Genomic DNA, 21872 nt, shown 5'->3' on the forward strand with positions numbered 1-21872 from the left:
TTGTCTTTCATAGTCGGTAAGTCAAAGGCATTAATTTCTGTTTGCTTAAAGGTGCACCCAGTAATTTCTTTATAAAAAATAACTAAATATAGAATACATATTATATTTATTTAAAATAAATTATTAATAATAATAATGATGATGATGATGATGATGATGATAATGATGATGATGATGATGATGATAATAATAATAATAAGAAGAAGAATATAGGAGACTACTTGAAAATTAAAAGTTTCTCTGGAGTTGCAAAGAAATCTTTAAATAAAACACAACAAAACTACTGACAATAAAAAAGGTGCTATGTTTTCAGGCACAGTCTATATTATAGTCTATATTATTTTTTATACAACTATTATGTCTGGTTTTCAAATCTGGTTGGCTGATAGCAGTGTTTTATTCTGCAATATCAGAACCCGTACAGCCTCCACACCCTTCTGTATTACTCCACCCACACTTACTGCAGTTTGACAAATAATGCAGCTGTTGGACAACCTAATGTACTTTTAAGGCTTTTTAGATGCAATTATGCAGTTTATTTATAAAGAAAATATTTTTCATTTTGGAGATACAGCACCATCCACAAGATAGCAACAGAGACTGCATAATAAGCCATTAGAGGAGAAAAACCAGCGTCATTTTAAGCTACAGCTGGTCAAATCACAATAAAACTAAAACTAAGTGACTTTCTAAGTTGATATCTCTCTTTTGTATAATTATTGTAGTGTATTAAGTGTGAGATGGGACTCACATATCAGGAATGTATTTTGTGTTGGCCACTCTTTGTATAACCCTAAGTTACTTTTAGGTTAAGCATCTGATTGTTTCTAATGAATATCCTGTTTTCATTACTGCATACTAGTTCAGTAAAAAGAAAAAAAAGAAGAAAATGCCCCCATGTGTTTAATGTTTTTCCCTATTACGAATCTGGTAGTGTTTGCGTTGCTTCAGCTTTTTCGGGGTTAGTTATTGTGATATCCCAATTGCAGCAGAGCAATACTGACAAATCTTTGTAGACTGATGGCATTTCATGCCATTCAGCCTTATAATCTTAAAATGTCAGCAAAAAGAACCTGTTTTATCACACTTTAGATATCACGCTAGAGAATCACTCAAACACTAGCTCTAAAGTGACTTTGGTGATTTAGTACAGGCTTCTGCTGCTCTGACGTCAGCTGCCTGTTTTTAGATTCTCCATGTTTGATTTTCTTTTTATTTACATTATTTTGTCATCAAACTGTTGTATAAATGCAATATCACACGAGTAGCAGTGTGATATGGCTGTATATTGTCACTGGTGGGGAACTAAGGCACGCCTTATATACAGCCATATCGCACTTCTACTCATGTGATATTGCTCATTTTCAATGCTAATGCTTTAGCTTCAGAATATTACGAAAGCATTAATTGGATGAATAATTCGCATTTTGACCAACTGTCATTGTTGTTTTTTATATTTTAATCTGAAATTTGGAAGAATCCACATCTTCCAGTTAATTCATTTATTTATTCACATATAAAGTAATTATTGGAAATTGGTGTACACTCTGACTAATCATGTCTGGTTGCAAACAGTTAATTTATAATTGAACACACATTGCGAACTGATTTATTTTTTTGTTTAAATTGCAGTCCTGGCCCCTACGTGTCAGTAACTGTCCAAGACGAACAATCAAACGTAAATAAAAGATTACTGAGTGCACCTTTACAATATCTGTGTTATGTTTTTTTCACCATATTTATTTATTTTTTTACCTCATTTATTATTTTTTTTACAATATCTATCCCTTTATTAACAAGCTTTCAATTAAATAAATAGTTTGATGGCTAAATAAATACTTGAATAAACAAAGCATTGCGTAATCAGTTTCTCACCACTAAATTGATACAATGATGTAATTACAACATTCAGATCCCTGCTTGCATAAAAGTCTCATTCGCTAGCTCATGTCAAGAAGATACACTTCTTTACACATTCGAACTAAAAAAAAAAAAAAAACAGATGCATCCGCACACATGCATTCCACTGTCAGAAATAATGGAGACACATAAATAAAACTCCACTTTTACATTCATTTGAACCTCCATTTTCTGTAATGTATTCATCCGCTCTCTCCTAAAAGCACCGCTTTATAAATCCCCCATTTCACATGGTGGTGAAAGATGGCACTAACCTCTGGTGAAATCTCCCATCTCTTCTCTTCTATGTGTGTGGTGAATAATATCCTCAGCAGTGCAATATCTTTATGAAAGCCTTTCTGAACTCCACATTGAAAGTGGTATATATGATGGGGTTGACGGCGCTGTTCACATATCCCAGCCAAGTGAAGGCATTGTACATTTCCAGCGGCACCACGCAGCTCGTGCAGTGAGTTTTTAAAATGTGAGTAATAAAAAAGGGCAGCCAGCAAATAATGAAAACACCTGCAACAGAGAGAATGAAGCTGAGGTATTCTAAGGACAAGACCTCAATATATGCTGAGCAATTGTTGTGTAAAATGACCTCACCTAAAACGATAGCCAGCATCTGAGTGGCCTTCTTTTCTTTATGCTGGGACATTTTCCTCTTGCTCATGGTTTTGGTCACTGTAGTTCGGGTTTTGCCATTAGGCAGTGCCTGAGTTTCAACAGGTTTGGTTTCTTTTGGGGACTGGACGTCCTTGGCATGGCCATTTTTCTCATCTCCGTTGGACTGATATTCGGCGTGGGATGGTGAGCCATGATTGGGACTTGGAGGGGTGGCCAACAAGTCGACGACTAGCGAGGATGCCAGTTTTTTCTTTTCGGGCGGACTGGTGCCTGCCACCATTTCCATCCCCACATCACCACCCTGGTGCAGGACCTCTTTTATTAGTTGCTGTTGAAGACATGTTTATCATTAGCTGTATGATGACACTTTGAATCTGTATACACTTCACTCTTGTTGTTCAGAAATAATGGCTACATTAGAGGAACACTGCTAGGAGCACTTTCAGCTTATTATAGAATATATAATTAAATCAGATTAGACCATTAGCATCTTGTTTAAAAAAAAGTTTTTTAATTAAAATATTTTGCTTAACAATTCTGTGGTTATGTTGACTGCGAAGTTGTTATTTTGGTATTCAGGGCCAAGGGGCTCCGCCATGAACTGCCACCTTATCGTGCTTGAGAGCTTTTAGTGCCTGAGTGATCCTAAGAGCAATGTTGTCAGGGGCTAATGCCCCTGGTAGGGTTGGTTGGGCTAAAAGCTCTCAGGTGACAAATCAGTCTAAGTGCGGTTCAAAACCCCTTTACAATCACAAAAGTATCGCGGACCATGACGTTGCCCAGCATGGCACAGCTGGGGCCCTACCCTTGAGTCAGGTCTGGGGCTTGTATGCGAGAACCTTGTGGCCAGGTTTTATCCTACAGAACCCAGCCGTACTCAGTCAGGGGTAGCTGTAAGGGGCCGGTGCACTGTGGAATGGGTGGTGGTCGAAGGTTAGGCCAACAACTGGATCATCAGGCACAAAAACTGGCTTTTGGGACATGGAATGTCACCTTACTGAACTCGTGGTTGTGAAGGAGGTTGAACGGTACCGGTGAGATAGTTAGGCTACCCTCCAGGCCCATTTTGGGCTCTGGAACACAACTTCTTGAGAATGGCTGGATTTTGGAGTTGCCCATGGTGAGAGGTGGTAGGCTGGTGTGGGATTGCTTATAGTTCCCCAACATAGCTGCCATGTGTTGGAGTTTTCCCCAGTAAACAAGCAGCAAAAATTAGTTCGTTCACAGCATGGCAGGGCACACCATTATTGATTGGACATTAGGATCCCCCTAAAGGAGCTAGAAGAAGTGTTTTTGGAGATGGACGTCTGTGGTTCTCTCCTGTGACTGCTGCCCTAACGACCGGGCCCCAAATAAATGGAACAAATTAAATTATTTAAATAATGAAGGGCCAAGGGACGCTGGATGGTTGCACCTTTGCTGCTGGTTGTACTCACGCTACTCAACTAGCATACGTACCCCAAACGCACAACAAATTCAGCTACTGTGACAGTCTTCATACATAACTCAGTTATCAATTGAAAGGGAATGTTTTGGTTACCTCCATAACCCTCATTCTTTAAAAGAGAAAACAGAGACGTTATGTCCCCTTTGCCATTAAAGCTGAATTGCCTTGCTTGATCTGCTAGCCTGCAGGCATGCTTTATATACAGTACTCCTAATTGTGAAGTGGGTGCACCTGGAGGAGCTGCACTCACCAATCCCATACAAATTTCATTGTTTTTTTTTATACAAATCAGAGTAATTGGTCTTCTATGCGAACCCCCTAGTCAATCATTCGACATAACATTTCTGTCAGCATGGAACGAGGATTATGCAAGTGACCAAGACTATAGATGACTCAGCAATCCAAATGTAACAAACAAACAAAACAAATTACCCTAACCTGCCTAGTTACCTAATTAAACTAGTTAAGCCAATAAATGTCACTTTAAGCTTCATAGAAAAATCTTGAAAAATATTTAGTCAAATATATTTTACTGTTATCATGGCAAAGATTAAATTAATCAGTTATTAGAAATGAGTTATTAAAACTATTTTGTTTAGAAATGTGTTAGGAAAATATTCTCTCTGATAAACAGGAATTGGGGAAAAAATTAACAGGGGAGCTAATAATTCAGGAATAATATATATTCATTAACTCATTCATTCATTTTCTTTTTGGCTTAGTCCCTTTATTACTCTGGGGTCGCCACAGCGGAATGAACCGCCAACTTATCTAGCACATGTTTCACACAGCGGATGCCCTTCCGGCCGCACCCCATCTCTGGGAAACATCCATACACACCCATTCACTACGGACAATTTTGCCTACCCAATTCACCAGTATCACATTGGACTGTGGGGGAAACCAAAGCACCAGGAGGAAACCCACACGAACACAGGGAGAACATGCAAACTCCACAAAGAATTGTCAAGACGAGCTTCATTCTCAGATGACTCCCTGCGTTAATGCTTGTGTCTCTCTGTCTCTCCCACAGCGGACTCCAGCTCGTGACGATCCAGCACTCGAACTCTCACTATCCTTCACCTTCTCCCCGGAGCACCTTTACCAAGAAGAGCACCGTATTTCACCCCTTTCACTTTGTAAATAAAGCACCCTCCGGGGACTTATTTGTAACTAAACGCAACTGTGTATGTGTTTTCCCTCTGCCTCGCTACAATATATATATATATATATATATATATATATATATATATATATATATATATATATATATATATATATATATATATATATATATAGACAGTTGAGGTCAGAATTATTAGCGCCCCTGAATTATTAGCCCCCCTGTTGACATTGTCCCTCAATTTCTGTTTGACGGAGAGATTTTTTCCAACATATTTCTAAACATAATAGTTTTATTAATTCATGTCTAATTACTGATATTTTGGCTAATATTTTGATCTTAAAATGGTTTTTAAATAATTTAAAACTGCTTTTATTCTACTCAAAATAAAACAAAATAAAATAAAATAAAATAAGACTTTCTCCAGAAGAAAAAAAATATCAGACATACTGTACAGTGAAAATTTCCTTGCTCTGTTAAAAATTATTTAGGAATTTAAAAAATAAAATAAGGGGAGCTAATAATACACATAGAATATCAAAATGTATGCAGCTGCATGCATATGTCAATCAGAGAAATACATGCTATTTACATAATTTTTTTTTGCTGGTTTTAAAAGTACTTACTGCTTTCTTATTTTTGGCAGGTACACCCCCGTTGGTCTTAATGATAACGGTGCACAGTTTCACATCTTCAGGATGAGTGCACTTTTCCTGTGGCAGAGGTAATAAGAATTTAATTCAGTGTGTGGTCGACATTACATTTCAAAAACAGCATGAAAATCATTCAGATGTATATTTGGCACTTTTTGATGACAGACAATGCAAACAAATCCAGGGAACTCGAAAGAGCCCTTCTTGCACTAAAATGGAATGAAAAAAGTGATTGCTTCAGTAATTTTTAAGCACCAAAAAAAGTCCTTGGGACCTTTTAAAACTAGACGGCTGAACCTATTGATCCAAAGGGGCCATTAAAAACAGCTGGTGTGAGAAATCAATGATGAAAGAGCGCAAAGGTCAGAAGAAAGAAATCATTTGTAGCTCTCCAGTACTGCGATGAAAATAGAATATGAATACTTAGAAACTGCACTATATCACAAGCACAGTCTGCCGTGACACATAGATTGCATGGGGAATTATGTTTATAAACCTTACAGCGGCAGAAAAAAAATGGCTTACAATTGTTGGCATTGTGTTGGTTTTGTTCAATTTGTTGTAATGGCTTTACTTTCACAGTGTCCGGAGGGTAATGCATATTCAAAAAAGGTTAAATCAATGCCCCATAACAAAATACAAAATCCACAGTGGAGACGCAGTCTAAAGACAAACTACTCATTTTTTGTTTGGATGCCTATTAAGATGCTGTATCTATCTGCCAACAGTGAGAATTCAATTAAATAACTGAACTAAACAAAAACATTGATTTCAGGGCTGAAAAATAGCTTTGGGTTTACTGCATACAACTAGGAAAAAGTTCAAAATAATTAAAGAGTTTCAAATGTTTTTGAAAGATGTTTGTTCGCCCAAGGCTGAGCATAATTAAATAACAATGCATTAAACAGTAATATTGTAATATGTTTATGAAACTGTCATGACAGACCAGGTAAGGAAAAGGAACGGTGGATCTAGATGCAGCTTTTGGACTGATTTGCTGTAAAGTTATTCCCTTGTTTACAAACAAACTAAATAATTCAACAACAAAGGAGGAGCTCAAGATACAAAACAGGGCAAAATAAAACTAAAAAGAAAGTAAACTAGACACCGGTGACCACAATCTACCTGCATAATAACAATAAACAAGCAAACAAGATTGAATGGACCAAAGAAAAAGACAACTAAACAATAATTACAAAAGCAAACTGATTGTGACGAAAATACATATTTTCTACTTGTACATTAGTTTTAAAATTAAATTGTATATGAAGAGCCAAAGCAGTCCTTAATCCAATCTTAAGAGTTACACGATCTTTCCGATAACATTGATAGAGTTTTTCATAATAATTCTCACAACTATAAACACAATCTGCAAACAGCAAATTGTTATATACACCCACGGGCCACTTTATTAGGTACACCTGTACAACTGCTCATTAACGCAAACTTCTAATCAGCCAATCACATGGCAGCAACTTAATGCATTTAGACATGTAGACATGGTCAGGACAATCTGCTGCAGTTCAAACTGAGCATCAGAATGGGAAAGAAAGGTGATTTACTGTAAGTGACTTTAAACGTGGCATGGTTGGTGCCAGATGGGCATTAGTATTTCAGAAACTACTGATCTTCTAAGATTTTCACGCACAACCATCTCTCGGGTTTACAGAGCATGGTCTGAAAAAGAGAAAACATCCAGTGAGTGGCAGTTTTGTTGGTGCAAATGCCTTGTTGATGCCAGAGGTCAGAGGAGAATGGCCAGACTGTTTCGAGCTGATTAAAAAGGCAATTTTTAACCTTTTGAGGCTTATACGCGTTATGATCTGTATTGTTGTCAAACTGCTGAAATGAACTTAAATTGTGCTTTCAGTTCATACAAATAAGATCAATACATCAATCACATCTGTTATGTGTCTACTTTTTGTTGTGTACTCTCACAACAACAAACGTATTGTAATGATGTAAATTATGTGTTTTTCCAACCTACTGTACCAAGCATGATGTAATACCACCCCCCCCCCCCCCAAACAAAATCAAAACCTTGTAAAAGAGCATAATTGAACCACTTTACACAGAAAGCTAAATTCTAAATTTCTAAGCATTTTCTAAAAACAATGTTGCTGTATTACTATACATTTTTGACCAGTAGTGCATCTCTGTTATGGAGCTCCAAGTATTACCACAGAAACTCTATAATAAACTCTGACAGCTACTTCCTATATTTTCTAGTAAGAGGTCAACTCCTTTTATTAAACGCCACTGACACCATGTCTTGTCCAGTGGGGAATGCTCTGTATTTTCCCTCAGGCTATTGTCTCACATGGTGCATATCACCTTGAGAGGGGGTTGAGCATCAGCGTCTGTCTTCTGGCAGCTCCGTTTAGTGTTGACCCGTTTCCGCCGCTTGCGAAGAACCACGTAAATCTGCACGTAGACGAGGAGGGTGATAATGAAGGGCACGTAGAACGACATGATGGAGGAGTAGACAACAAAAGCGGGGTTGGCAATTTCACACACAGAGCCATCCCGTGTAGCTAAGAGAGATAGAGATAGGGAAAATATGGTTACTCAATTAATTATGATTGCAAAATGTAATTAGCTCAGTGACACACTAGCAGATGCCTGTATTTGGCGAATTTCCCATAGCAATCAAAAATTACCATGGGATTATAATTAGGTTTGAAACATTCTGGTAAATGTTTACAAATATTACAACAGTATTGGCTCAAATCAAAACTTAATGCAAAAGAACATAAATTTAATATGTTAGAGCAGTTCAAATTTAAAAATATCTAAGTGCCGTAATAATTTTTTTTAGGTTATTTCACTTTAAAGGTGATAAAATAAATATCTGGTGATGATGTGTCGACTTTGTATTTTTTATATAATCAACCTCAAATGGATCCTATTTGTTTTTACTCACCTCAATTTGTTTTAATTTTGATTGTTATTGTATTGTTTAACTTAAAAAATACATCTTTGACAAGATCTTATAGTGATGATGTCATGCAAACCATTATATAATTATTTATTAGTTTGCTTCTGACATTTTCAGAGGTCAAAAGTGAGACAGAAATTTTGTTCAAATTGTTATTTCAGTGGCACTATATGCACGTTTTGCCACTTGAGGTCACATACTCTAAACCAGGGATTCTGAGGGCCACATTCTGCAGTGATCCTGCAGGTGGCCCACGGGTTTAAAATTAACTTTAAATATAATACTATGATTTTTGAATTTCATTATTAATATACTATGTCAAAATGATCAAAGTAATGCACTTTCTTTTGTTCTCTGATTGAGAACTTCAAACTCGGCACAAAAACTCATGATCTCATGATCGCATCAGGTACACGTAAATTTTTTCATACACAACCTATGCTTGAGGTGAAAGTAAAAGTCTGTCTTAATGTATTTTTGTGTGAACTATTTAATATATTTGCATAGTTGTCCAAAATAATGTCCTGTACTATAAATGTTTTATATTGGATGTGCGCCCATACAGGAGGATAGCGAGGCTCAATGGTCTTTCTGCCATAGAATGTAAAACAAACTTGCAAATGAGCTTCAGACGTGCGCTGGCGTAGCTGTTCACTGTTCCTGTCAGCGATCTCCCAATAACATCCTGCTGCAAACTCAACTGCCATCAGATCGATGCATTTAAACAGGGTATTTTACATTTGTTTGTATCATTTGAAATGGTAGATATTTAATAGTGGATATTCAGTCAGTCCAGTTTAAAGCAGAAGCTAGTCTTTTGCAATCTCCCTGTTGACCTGTGGTATATATATGTTTAGTAATAAATAAAGGTTTAAATAAGAATTTCATTCAAACATTTTAGAGAAAATGTCAGACAGGTGGGCCTTCAAAAATTGGTCTGAGAAAGAAGTGGGCCCCGAAATGGAAAAAGTTTGAGAACCCCAGCTCTAAACAACTTAGCATTTTTGCAAGTTTTTTGTTTTTTAAAGATGTCTAATAAACATTTAAACATAGTCATCTTAGCTAAAATAAGGCAAAATTTGGGCTGTTAGTAAAAAAATTTAATAGATATCTAAGAATAGGCCAAAACTAGACTAGTCATCAAATAAACAGAAATGAATGACTACACATATAAAGTCTGTTTAATCTGTCTTTTTAAAGACTAGTCTAGTTTTGAGCAATTTTTAGATGTCTCTTAGATTTTCACTAACAACTCAAGTTTTGCCTTGTTTTAGCTAAGCTGTCTAAGTTTAGATGTCTATTAGAGGTCTATTTAGCACAAAATTGTTTGCTGGCCTTGTCTAAAATAACCTATACCAGGGGTCACCAAACTTGTTCCTGGAGGGCCGGTGTCCTGCAGATTTTAGCTCCAACCCTAATCAAACACACCCGAACAAGCTAATCAAGGACTTTTTAGGTATACTTGAAACATCCAGGCAGGTGCATTGAGGCAAGTTTGAGCTAAACCCTGTAGGGACACCGGCCCTCCAGGACCGAGATTGGTGACCCCTGACCTATACCATCCACTGTACAGTGCACTCTATTGGGTGTCTTTTATATTTTTGTACAACATTCATTCACTAAATTTGTAAAATCCATTGCTATGCAGCTAAAGAGCAAAATATTGTTGAATGGCTAGTGTGAACACAGGAAGCTGCCAATTCAATTGAAGTATTTATGGGGTTTATTGCTTTTATATAATACAGCAAAGCAATAAACCCCATAAAGACATGGTTTACATTGAATTTACACCTAACAGCTAAGGGCGTTTTAGGCATGGCACCGTTTCACAGGGCTTATTGCTTTTTAAAAGGGTAATTCCATATGCATTTTACAACATAAAGGAAATTTAATGGATTCTTAAGTTCAGTATTGATAGGAGTGTGATGATTGCAAAGCAGCAATCACAAATGCATGTTGTAGAATATATCAAAACAGCATAGAATGTGGCTCAACCAATCACAGTCATGGACTAGAACTATATATTTTATAATTAATAATAATAATAAATCCTTACGAACTAACAAATGTGAATTTGGTATTTTTATTTTAATCAAATAAATATAATTAAAAAGTAAATAGGTGGCTCAGTGGTTGTCAGAAGGTCACCACTTCGAGACCTGGCTGGGTCAGTTGGAATTTCGATGTGGAGTTTGCATGTTCTCCCCGTGTTGGCATGGTGGCTCCGTTTTCCCCCATAGTCCAAAGACACACGGTATAGGTGAATTATATAAACTAAATTGGCTGTAGTGTATGAGTGTGTGTGACTGAGTGTATATGGTGTTTCCCAGTGTTGGGTTGCAGATGGTAGGGCATCCGCTGTGTAAGTCATATGCTGGATTAGTTGGTGGTTCATTCCTCAGTGGCGACCCCTGATGAATAAAGGGACTAAGCTGAAGGAAAATTAATGAATTAAAAAGTAAATAACAAGCAAGATAAGCTGTTGTTTTGTTCTCTTTGTTGTCAAATAATGTAATAATGGTAAAAAATATAAACTGACATTTAATACACAAAGCCTAATGGGATTTATTTCAGGATGGTTGTTGTAATGAGACTTATTGTTTAAGTCACTGTCTGAACTCACTAACTCATTTTAGTGCCCTCATTCATCATATAGTCAATGCAACTGACATTCTTTATATAGTGATTAGTGAGTAGTGAATGAGTGAGCAGTTTTCAACATAGCTATATCCTGATGAACCTGTAAGTTTGCAGGGAATCATAAGATTTTGGGAATTCACACACCCATGGAAAAAAGCAGACAGGACACGAGACTAAAGGAGGATTAGAAATAGGACTAAAGTAGGGTTGAAATTTGACAATATAACTTTTTTATTTAACCATTAAACTTTGTATCAGAGTAACACCAGCAAAGATAATGAATAAGTGCCTTGCAAGATGCTACAGCTAGTATATTAGTATATTTGGATAATGTGAGAACACAAATACATACCATTGTTCTACACTACCTGTCAAAAGTCTTGTTACCCATCCAAGTTTTAGGTACAACAAATAGTAACTTAACTCCTAGTTGATCAGTTGGTGTCAGAATTGGCGGTCCCACTTTAAATTAAGTGTCTACTATGTACTTGCATCAAAAAGAAATACAATGTACTTACTGTGTTCATAATGTATTTGAGAACACCTGTGGTGCTCTTGAGTTGGGATAGGGGTTGGGTTATGGACAGGTTTGGTGGTGGGGGTAGGTTAAAGGGTAGGTTAAGTTGTAGGGAATGGTCAGCAGTGTATTTACAAATGTAATTACAGAAGTTAATACAGATATAACTACATACATGTATTTAATCAAACATAAGTACACAATAAATACATGTATTTACACAGCAAGTACATTGTAACAAACTATTAACTCCTGTTTAAGTACATATTAGTTAAGGCCACTTAATGTAAAGTGGAACCGAATTGGCTTATACGAAAGGAAAAGGTCTCTAGATTGTGCTTGTTTTACCAAAATAAAAGATGATCATGCCTTGATTTTTAATGATTTAATTAGGACAGTAAGGTCTGACTTTGCTTAGAAGAAAGTCTTGTCACTTAACATAAATAATGTACAGTATAGAATATAAAGTCATGGAGCAGTGGAAAAAGAATTAATAATTGAAAAATTTATATTGAAAAATTAGACATCATTCAACTTGACATGCTTCGTGGGAAGTAAAAAGACCAATTGTATGAATTATGGAAAAAGGGTTGAGAAATTATAAGCAAAAAAGTTATTTTGAATCTCCGGACCACTAGGGGGCAGTGTGTTGAAACGGTGTAGCTATCTTCAGACCATGTTTGTGATAACACGCACCAAGTTTGGTGCAAATACGTCAATGCATTTGGGAGATTTTCACAAGCTCTACGTTAAATTGTTTGCAAGTTATTCGAAAACCCTTCGTCTAATCAACTTGAATTTAACAACTTTTGGTCAGCATGGTCTGTAGATTGTTTGATTTTTTTTTTAATTGGACAAACAGCCAAGTACGAGTTTGTTCAAATTGGTTATGTGAAAAATTCAAAATAACGATAATTTTTTTTAATCGGCTTGAGCAAAGGAATCAAAGGGGAAAAATAATTTTGATTGTAGCTCATTTGGTTGAAAAGTTATAAAGATTAACATAAGTGAAATTTTGGACAAGTGGTGGCGCTAGAGAGTTCAAGTTCTAGTCCAAATTTTTTGTAGATCAGACTGTCCTCTATCAGTGTGCCAAAGTTTGCGCAAATGCCACAAACGGTTCATAGAGCTGCCATACACTTCCCGAGCTAAAAAAAAAAGAAGATGTAAGAATAATAATAAGAACTGGAACGGATACAATAGGTGCCTACTGCCTACACACTTAATTTGTGTTACAAACGATAATAAAGGCAATTAGAACAACATTAGGGTGAGTAATTAATAACATAGTTTTCATTTTTTGGGTGAATTAACCCTTTAATGCACAACTCACAACTTACATATTCGATTAAAGAATTTTAAGGAAGGAACAAAGCATTTACCTGTGTTATTTAATCCAAACAGCAGGGGGCAGGAAATGGCGAATGAAAGCACCCAAACAACCGAGATCATTACAGTGACCCGTCTCTTGGAGCTGTAGCGTGTGTTGTACAGCATCGGCATGGCAACAGCCGTGTACCTGCACGAGAAGCCCAGAGGGAAAGAGATGAAGAGGTGCTGGATGGGTTGGGCAGCTTTTTGCATTCAAGCCGACAAACAGAAGAAAACAATGACGGTCACATCTGACCAGCTGCTCCTGCTAACAGCTGCCATTATTGTGTCATCTTCTCTCTGGCTTTTGTAACTGTTTTAAATCTAAACATCATCACCACCATCGTTTTCATTTTTAAAGCCTCAGGAGGTCTTTCTACTCTAACAAAAAGCTTGTAAACTTGGTTTATCTCACTGAAATGAATAATGCTGCAAAAATTGTCCTGCTGAAGGAGTGTGAATTTGCATTGCAGAATTTCTTCATGTTTTTCAAAAGACTACTGTTACCTGCCATCCATTCTTATCATTATAGTTTTGATGCTGGTTTAATGGTTTAAGGGTGCTTTCACATCTGTGGTTTGGCTCATTTGGTCTGGACCAAGGGCAACAAATGATACATCGTAGCATTTTTTTCTGCCGTTTTGGGTCCTTTTTTTACACCACACTGATTGCTTTGGTCCAAACCAATGATTGTAAAAAATATAGACAACGCAACAGCACTTTTTCCCATTGAACGCTTTGAAGGAAAAAAGCCTCGTGATAGAAAAAAACTGTTGCAAAAAATTGCTGAAACTGAAGCCTTGGCATGCGCAGAAGGGACTACCAGATGGAGCCAGAGGCGAAGCCACGAAATGAAGCTTCCAATCTAACGCTAGTACAGTTGAAGTCAGAATTATTAGCCCCCTTTTGATTTTTTTTTCTTTCTTTAATATTTCCCAAATGATGTTTGACAGAGCAAGGAAATTTTCACAGTATGTCTGATAATATTTTTTCTTCTGGAGAAAGACTTATTTGTTTTATTTCGGCTAGAATAAAAGCAGTTTTAATTTTTTTAAAAAACATTATTGGGACAAAATTATTAGCCCCTCTAAGCTATTTTTTTGATAGTCTACAGAACAAACCATCATTATATAATAACTTGCCTAATTACCCTAAACTGCTTAGTTCACTTTATTAACCCATTAAGCCTTTAAATGTCACTTTAAGCTGTATAGAAGTGTCTTGAAAAATATCAAGTAAAATATTATTTACTGTCATCATGACAAAGATAAAATAAATCAGTTATTAGAAATGAGTTATTAAAACTATTATGCTCAGAAATGTGCTGAAACAATCTTCCCTCCATTAAACAGAAATTAGGGAAAAAAAATAAACAGGGGTGCTAATAATTCAGGGGGGCTAATAGTTCTGACTTTAACTGTATGTCAAATCCACCCCCCCCCCCCCCCCCCCGGACTCCCCATTTGACCACCTGTATCTGCACTATAACAAAGGCTTGCTAAATAAATATAAGCTTTGACATTCAACACATAATACAAAAGAACATGCAATAATATGTAAGGTGTTTTTATTATTTAATAAAAACAATATATGTTAGAGTGCAAAATAAACAAACTTTCATTTACTCTAGCCTGAGTTAGACTCAGCTATGAGCACAAAAAAGGGGATAGAAATATCCATTGTAAAATATGAACAATAACATTATAAACAACACAAACATTTTTAGAGGGGTTTTTATTTTTAATTAGCAATCAACTGGACCCAAAATATACAAATCATGGACAGCTAGTTGCCGTGCGGGAAAAATTATGTGTTTACAATATAAACACAGTAAGATTTCTAAATATCAACATGATATTTACACAACCCATCCATGCACGATATAAAATAATCCATGTCAATTTGTGCAATGAATTTAGCAGTATTAATATATCAACTGATGTCTATATGATATAGGCCAGCTGCTGCAACCTCGCTTGTATATGGTTTATAATTTTTTTCCCCTGTTTTCATTTGGTTTATTCCATACCTTTAATTTCTGGCAGTTTACCATCAAGAATTTACCATCATTTTAATGTTTAGTAGGTGTTTTCAAATGAAAAGCCACCGGTAAATGGTGTATATAAATAATATAACATTTACAGCTCTATTTGTTTTATAAGATTATGCTTCTAGAAAATGTATATTTTTAACAACAAATTTAGAAGATCGACTCGACAACAAGCCGTAACTCAAAATGTCACAGATGTCTTTTAAATCAAGTACAAATAACGTTACCGGGGGTCAATGTGGAGATAGGCTAACCTCAGTTTTGTCTTCCTAATTATTATTTCAGATCTATATCTGCTTGATAACGATCCCCTGTATTTTCCCCATCATGTGTCTATCAGCAAACTAATAATAAAGCCCTCACTTTACCAAATAACCAGTGATCCATCAAATTCTGTAGGTCAGAAAATATGGTTTACAGCTGAACCCCTTTTATAATGGTAAAATAGGACAGAAAGTTCCGCCAATCTGCTTTGTGAAACTGTCAATCACGATGACACGCCCCGTTTTTATAGCAATAAATGGTTAAAAACATACTGTATACAAAAATGAACATCTGAACTAATATTAGCTTGATAGCCAATGCATCAATTGCAAGTGCAAAACAATTGCTCTAAAACAATGTTTTAATGCATTGTAAATGATGTGCACATCGCACCTCACTTCAAGAGGAGACATGAATTAATTTAGCTAAACTGCGACATGGTCATCTTTTGGAAATATAAGCAACAATCCATCATGTAATTTTTCTTCCCTCTCTCTCTGTTTTAAATCAACAAATGTTTTTTACTCCACATCTCATAACGCACAGTGCATCGGACTACGGCAGCTAGATTAGTCCAAAAAGGCACAGTACTTTTTGTGATTGGGTCTGTTCTAGTTCAAATCATGTTCTCACCACAAACGAATCACTTCAGGGTTCATTAGAAAGAGACCACCTCTTCAAGGAGATCTCAGTACTATTTTTTTGGTCCCTTTTTAGTGCACACTCGACTGCGATTTCTACATTCAAACCTACACAAACAAACCACACCAAGAGGGAAAATGAACTTCAAGAGATTTCACCAACTAAATAAGGCAGGTGAGAAAATACTCTTAGATTCTTTTTTGTGTTTGATGGGATTTTCTATATATACTGTTTTTTCAGCTTTGAATTGATGTTAATCTGGCAATTCCCCAAATTATCTCTAACCTTATTTAAATAACAGTCTAACATTTCAGTTTTCACTGAATATGCAAGATGCTGAAACCACATATTATCAAGAGGAAGGTCAAAGGGAGACTCTTTAATCCATAGTATTGGCCACTGACCACTCCAAATCTGTAATGTTTGATTCTAGAATATTTCATCTTTACCATGTCAAACTAATTAATGTTGCTCTCAAAATAAAGATAATGCTAGAACTGATACAGCTGTGGGCGGAAGTTAATAACTGTTATATTGTTAATTAAATGATCTATTAATTGTATTTTATTAACGTCTACCCCTGCCCCAATTCTAAACCCAACCATCACAGTAATGTATAAACAGTAATTATACCAAGTATTATTCATATTATTTATTAAATAACCCACTGAATTGTTTTTTATTGTTTTCTTACCCATAAGAAATCCATATCAAAAATGCTGTTCTAATCTATGCTGACATGGTAATTAAAACGATTGATTTACAGATTTTAAGTGCAACTAAAATTATTTCAAATTTTGAAAGTTATAGTCCAAAAGTGTAAACAAATTGTCCTCTAATTTTGATCTCCACAGTGCACTACACAGTGTTCAGCTACTGTATAATTGGTTATTGCAAAAATCTCACCAGTTGTGTGTGCTTGTTTCACATTTACAATTCAGCCTGGCATGAAAACTATATCTATAGAAGTTATGGTGATTAATTAGCTTGGGGAAATATAAAGTAAATCTTAGTGTCTGTGACCAATATTTACAGGCTGTTATTTTTTTTATTATAATATTGTCTTCCTAGATGAAAACAAAAAACATTTAGAAGGACAGCATTTTTCTGAAATAGAAATATTTGTTTCAATACAAATCAATTTAAAGCGTCTTTTTCTAAATAAAATAAATAAAGCATAAAGTATATTCATATGTGTGTGTATTCATGTGTGTGTGTGTGTGTGTGTGTGTGTGTGTGTGTGTGTGTGTGTGTGTGTGTGTGTGTGTGTGTGTGTGTGTATTAATGGCATAAATTTATTTATAGTGATATTTAGATATTTCAATTAATCAATCAATCCCGATTTTAAAGAGTACAGACTTGAAAGATCCAGAATTTAAAACATAATTCTTGATCAGCAAATCAGGTACATGTGGCAATAAAAACTGGAGTACTGATCTTTGAACATAGGAATAAATTACAACATACTGTATTTAGGCTAGAACAACTGTTTGAGTCACAACATAGAAGATGTCTTTTTGATATGGCACACAAATCAACCCCCATTCCACTCCACCCTGAAGATCAATATTGATATATGGTAAGATATTATTGATATATGGTATTCGTATCATTTAAGAGAATCATTAAACATTTCCTGGCCTGATAGTGGAACCTACCTGTCAATACTAATGGCACACAGATTAAGAATGCTGGCCGTGCACATCATGACGTCCAGGGTAACAAATATATCACAATGGATTTTACTAAAGCGCCACTCCCCGACCACCTGAAACAAACAAACATGAAAAAAAAAACACTTAAGACAAGTTCAGTTATTCCTTTGATGAACAGAAAGCTTGCAGAGGAGTTTTTACTTAAATAAGATATACTTTGTAATATTATTGTCTTAGTGTTTTGTGTCCACACCAAATTAAAGTGATTGCATTTACATAGAATGAATACACTGTATGCAAGTAAAAGGTTTACATTAATATTTTCAAATATTTTAATTTTAATGTCAAAATAAGGATAATATTGTTTGTCACCATCATTCATTGTAACAATTATTATATCTGCACTCAATCACTTCACCTTCAGCTTAGTCTCTTCTTTATTAGGGCTTACCACAGCAGAATTAACCGCTAATTATTCTGACACGTTTTACTAGCGGATGTCCTTCTTTCTGTAACCCAACCATGAAAATAAACCCTCAGTGCTGGGAAGCACCCATACACTCTCTCATTCACAAACACACACAAGCACACACACAAGGCTCTGTTTTAGCGGTCTAGGCGCAAAGTATAAAGAACATGGCGCAAAAGCATCAAGAGCATGTCTGAATCCACTTTTAAGTACAGAAAAATATGCTCTGCGTCTGGCGCATGGTCTAACAGAGTTGTACTTATTCTCTTAACGAGTTATGGGTGTGTTTTGAGTATAATGTGTATTAAACCAATCAGAGTCTCATCTCCAATTCCTTTTCAGAGTCAGTTGCGTAGCGCCATGGTGCATTTATGCTTCACTAGCGAGAAAACAGTTAAACAGACCATCTGCAGCGAGGATAAAGAATGAGCCGCCTCCATTCAGCCTCTTTACTTTGTCCTTACTTTAATTTTTACTTTACTACTTTACTTTCATGAATAAGGAAACTAAAGACATCCATTAGCCTACATATTGAATTTTGTTTGTTAAGCACAACGATTTGTTCAAAACTATTTCTAAATTCAGTTCTAATTTCCAGCAGATGAATAAATGAATTCTATTTATAAATGAAACTATTTATAAATCTGGAGCTCTTATGGGCTTTTGAATTGACGCTCATCGTAGCTGTTGTCACACTGCAGGAAAGTGTCTGAAACCTTCTGACACTGCCAGAACTTCATCAGAGGGAAAAATCTGATCACAACTTTCAACAAGCAGCTGTCTGTGAATATGTCAAACCAACAATCAAAGATCACTGATTTTAGCCTAGGATTTCAGGAATCTTTTTTTTTTTTTTTGGATTTTCCAAATTGGTCTCAGATGACAAAATCCGTGCTGAAATCTCACACTGTGAGCAGGTCTTCAGGCACAGGTGTCAAAATCTGGAGGGTCGCAGCTCTGCACAGTTTAGTTCCAACCCTAATTAAAGACATATGGCTTAAACTAATTGTGTCCATCAGGCTTGTTTGAAACCTACAGGTTATTGTGCTGGAGAAGTGGTTAGGACTGTTGCTGGTTCTCCCCATGTTCGCATGGGTTTTCTCCGGGTGCTCTAGTTTCCCCCAAAGTCCAAAGACATGCACTGTTGGGGAATTGGGTAAACAAAATTGGCCCTAGTGTATGAGTGTGTGTGTGAATGCAAGAGTGTATGGGTGTAATAAGTGTTTATAATAGGTTTGTTTTCTCTGTTATCTGTTGTCAGACACGGTCTGCATTGTGGGAATGTCTTCTCTTGAATCAAAGTAAGTATGCAGTGTGCTGCTTTTTTAAATGCTTAAAGTGAAAGTGAAAAAAAAGTTGAACAAAGCTGATTTTGTTTGTTTGTTTGTTTGATTCATTCGTTTTTTCATTCTGCAAAAAACTCTCATATTTCATTATGCATTCATTATAAATTCAATGTGTTCCAAGAATTATGATGTGAGTAATTAATGATATAAATTGTGGGTGAGCTATCACTTTAATTATTATTTGGGGACTGCTCTATAATCCTTAAAAAGTGTCTTTTAAGTTGTCCTCATTTTGATTCATAAAAAGTGCCTGTGGCTTAATTGAGCACAAATACACAGTTTTGGATTAATTAGGGTGCATAGAGTGGAACCATTTTGACTGTATTATATTTGAAGATTTTTCAAATAAAATTACTTACAACTGAATCCATCATTCTCTTTCTATATTACTTTTTGTAAGGAATATCACATAATTTTGCCTCCCTGTCCTTTCATTTGAAGCCTTAATGCATTTTTGTACACAGAGGGTTTTAACATGCCATAGAGCTTTAGAAATACTGCTGAGAACCCATTAATACACACAAATCAGTGTGACGGAAAACAGAAGCATTTCTATGAAATATTCAAGCAGGCAGTTTTACAACGCAAGGGATGGTATGATAACTCACAGAAATGTGGCAAACGGCAATTGAGAGGTTGGAGACATGTTCATGCCTTGTTAATATTTTATGTTTGGCTATTTTCAGTTGTAGGTCTGCTGATTTGAATGAATGAGATTATATTAGATGTGATTTGAAGGCATTAGCATATGCTTCATTTACTTTCTATAATTATACAACATTTTTATATAATGTATTAGGGAGTGAATTGCATTAAATTCCTTATGCAGTGTAATCAGATTTGTTTTTGAATTATTCATGAAACAACAAATTAATTCTATGGTTGTTTAGCTTTGGTTTTACTATTCATTTCTTGATATTAGGTTTAAAGTCCATGCACAACCCTTCCATTCAAATATATTAAGCTCTTAGCTATTAAGCTCTTAGCATGAATAAGTAAAGAGGCACTTGAAGTATGCACACTTACAAAGCTAATTATCTGACAGTAACATTGCTTTTTTTTATAAGACCGTATAAAGCATTTGTGTTCACACTAGAATATGTTATACAAACCTGTGTTGGGTTTTCTGAAAATCCAATTTTTCTAATATTAAATTAAGACTTTGCTTAGAAAGTGTTTTCTTAATAATGGTATATGCCCTTAACAACTGGGAACATATTAGCACTCATAAGGCAACATATTAGCCAGCAGTAGCTAGAACCAGGGGAACAGAGGAGGGCAGAAGACTGAGAGAGCTAATAAAAGAGCAGGAATTTTCAAAAAACAACCTGATACAGTATCACCTCGAACTCTTTCAGCCAGCCTGCTTTCTTCTCATTCTCAGGAGACATGATGAATAAATCTCCATTTCCTGTGACTGCTAACCTGTCATATCTGATCTGTCCATCATTTTCACCAAGAGTAAATTGCAGAAATTAATGAAGTTTTTGTAAGTGACAAAAGAGCAAAAAGTTAAACTGTAAACTTTTTAATATTACTACATCTAGAGACAAGCAAATCAAAAGAGTGTCATCAGATCGATAAGCATACACATACTGTAAAAAGATGGATGGATGGATGGATGGATACGTATATAAAAATGTATGTATGGATGAATTGATGGATGTATGGATGTATAAGCATACACATATAAGGATGGGTTAATTAATGGATGGATGGATAGATGGAAAAGAATTCATATATGAAAATGGATGAATGAATGGAAGGATGGTGGATGCATGAATGGAAGAATGGATGGATAAGCGTACATATTCAGTGCATCCAGAAAGCATTCATAGTGCTTCAATTTTTGATTTTTCAGGTTTTTTATTTTTAATAGCTCAGATGGATAGATAATGTAATGTAATGTAATGTAATGTGTATTTATATAGTGCATTTATTGTGTACGGCCATGAGGGTGGGGTCTCTCCACACCACCACCAGTGTGCAGCATCCACTTGGATGATGTGACTGCAACCACAGGACAATGGCGCCAGTGCGTTCACCACACACCAACTATACTGTAGGTGTAGTAGAGAGACAGTAGCCCCTTTCACACAGTAAAACTGGTAAATATCTGGAAAATATCCGGAGAGACTTTACTGGTAAATTCAAAAAAGCGCTGTTCACACAGGCAAGGAAGTTACGGAATTATTACGGAAGAGACCGCTTACACATCCATTACAAAA

General features: G+C 35.8%; 1 protein-coding gene across 3 annotated transcripts in view; it reads right to left on the reverse strand.

Moving 5' to 3' along the window:
- Window positions 1-564: 564 nt before the first annotated feature.
- drd2b (dopamine receptor D2b) overlaps window positions 565-21872 on the reverse strand; it is a 97815-nt gene continuing 76507 nt past the window's right edge. For 2 of the 3 annotated variants that reach the window (XM_021476029.3, XM_073949947.1), the window contains 6 exons: window positions 17833-17942; window positions 13230-13366; window positions 8087-8286; window positions 5726-5812; window positions 2509-2857; window positions 565-2424 (listed from right to left, as the gene is read on the reverse strand). In XM_021476029.3, coding sequence (XP_021331704.1) covers window positions 2228-2424; window positions 2509-2857; window positions 5726-5812; window positions 8087-8286; window positions 13230-13366; window positions 17833-17942 — 1080 coding nt within the window. In that variant the 3' untranslated portion in view covers window positions 565-2227. 3 annotated transcript variants of the gene reach the window in all.

Source organism: Danio rerio, chromosome 5 (assembly GCF_049306965.1).
Source record: "Danio rerio strain Tuebingen ecotype United States chromosome 5, GRCz12tu, whole genome shotgun sequence".
Lineage (NCBI taxonomy): Eukaryota > Metazoa > Chordata > Actinopteri > Cypriniformes > Danionidae > Danio > Danio rerio.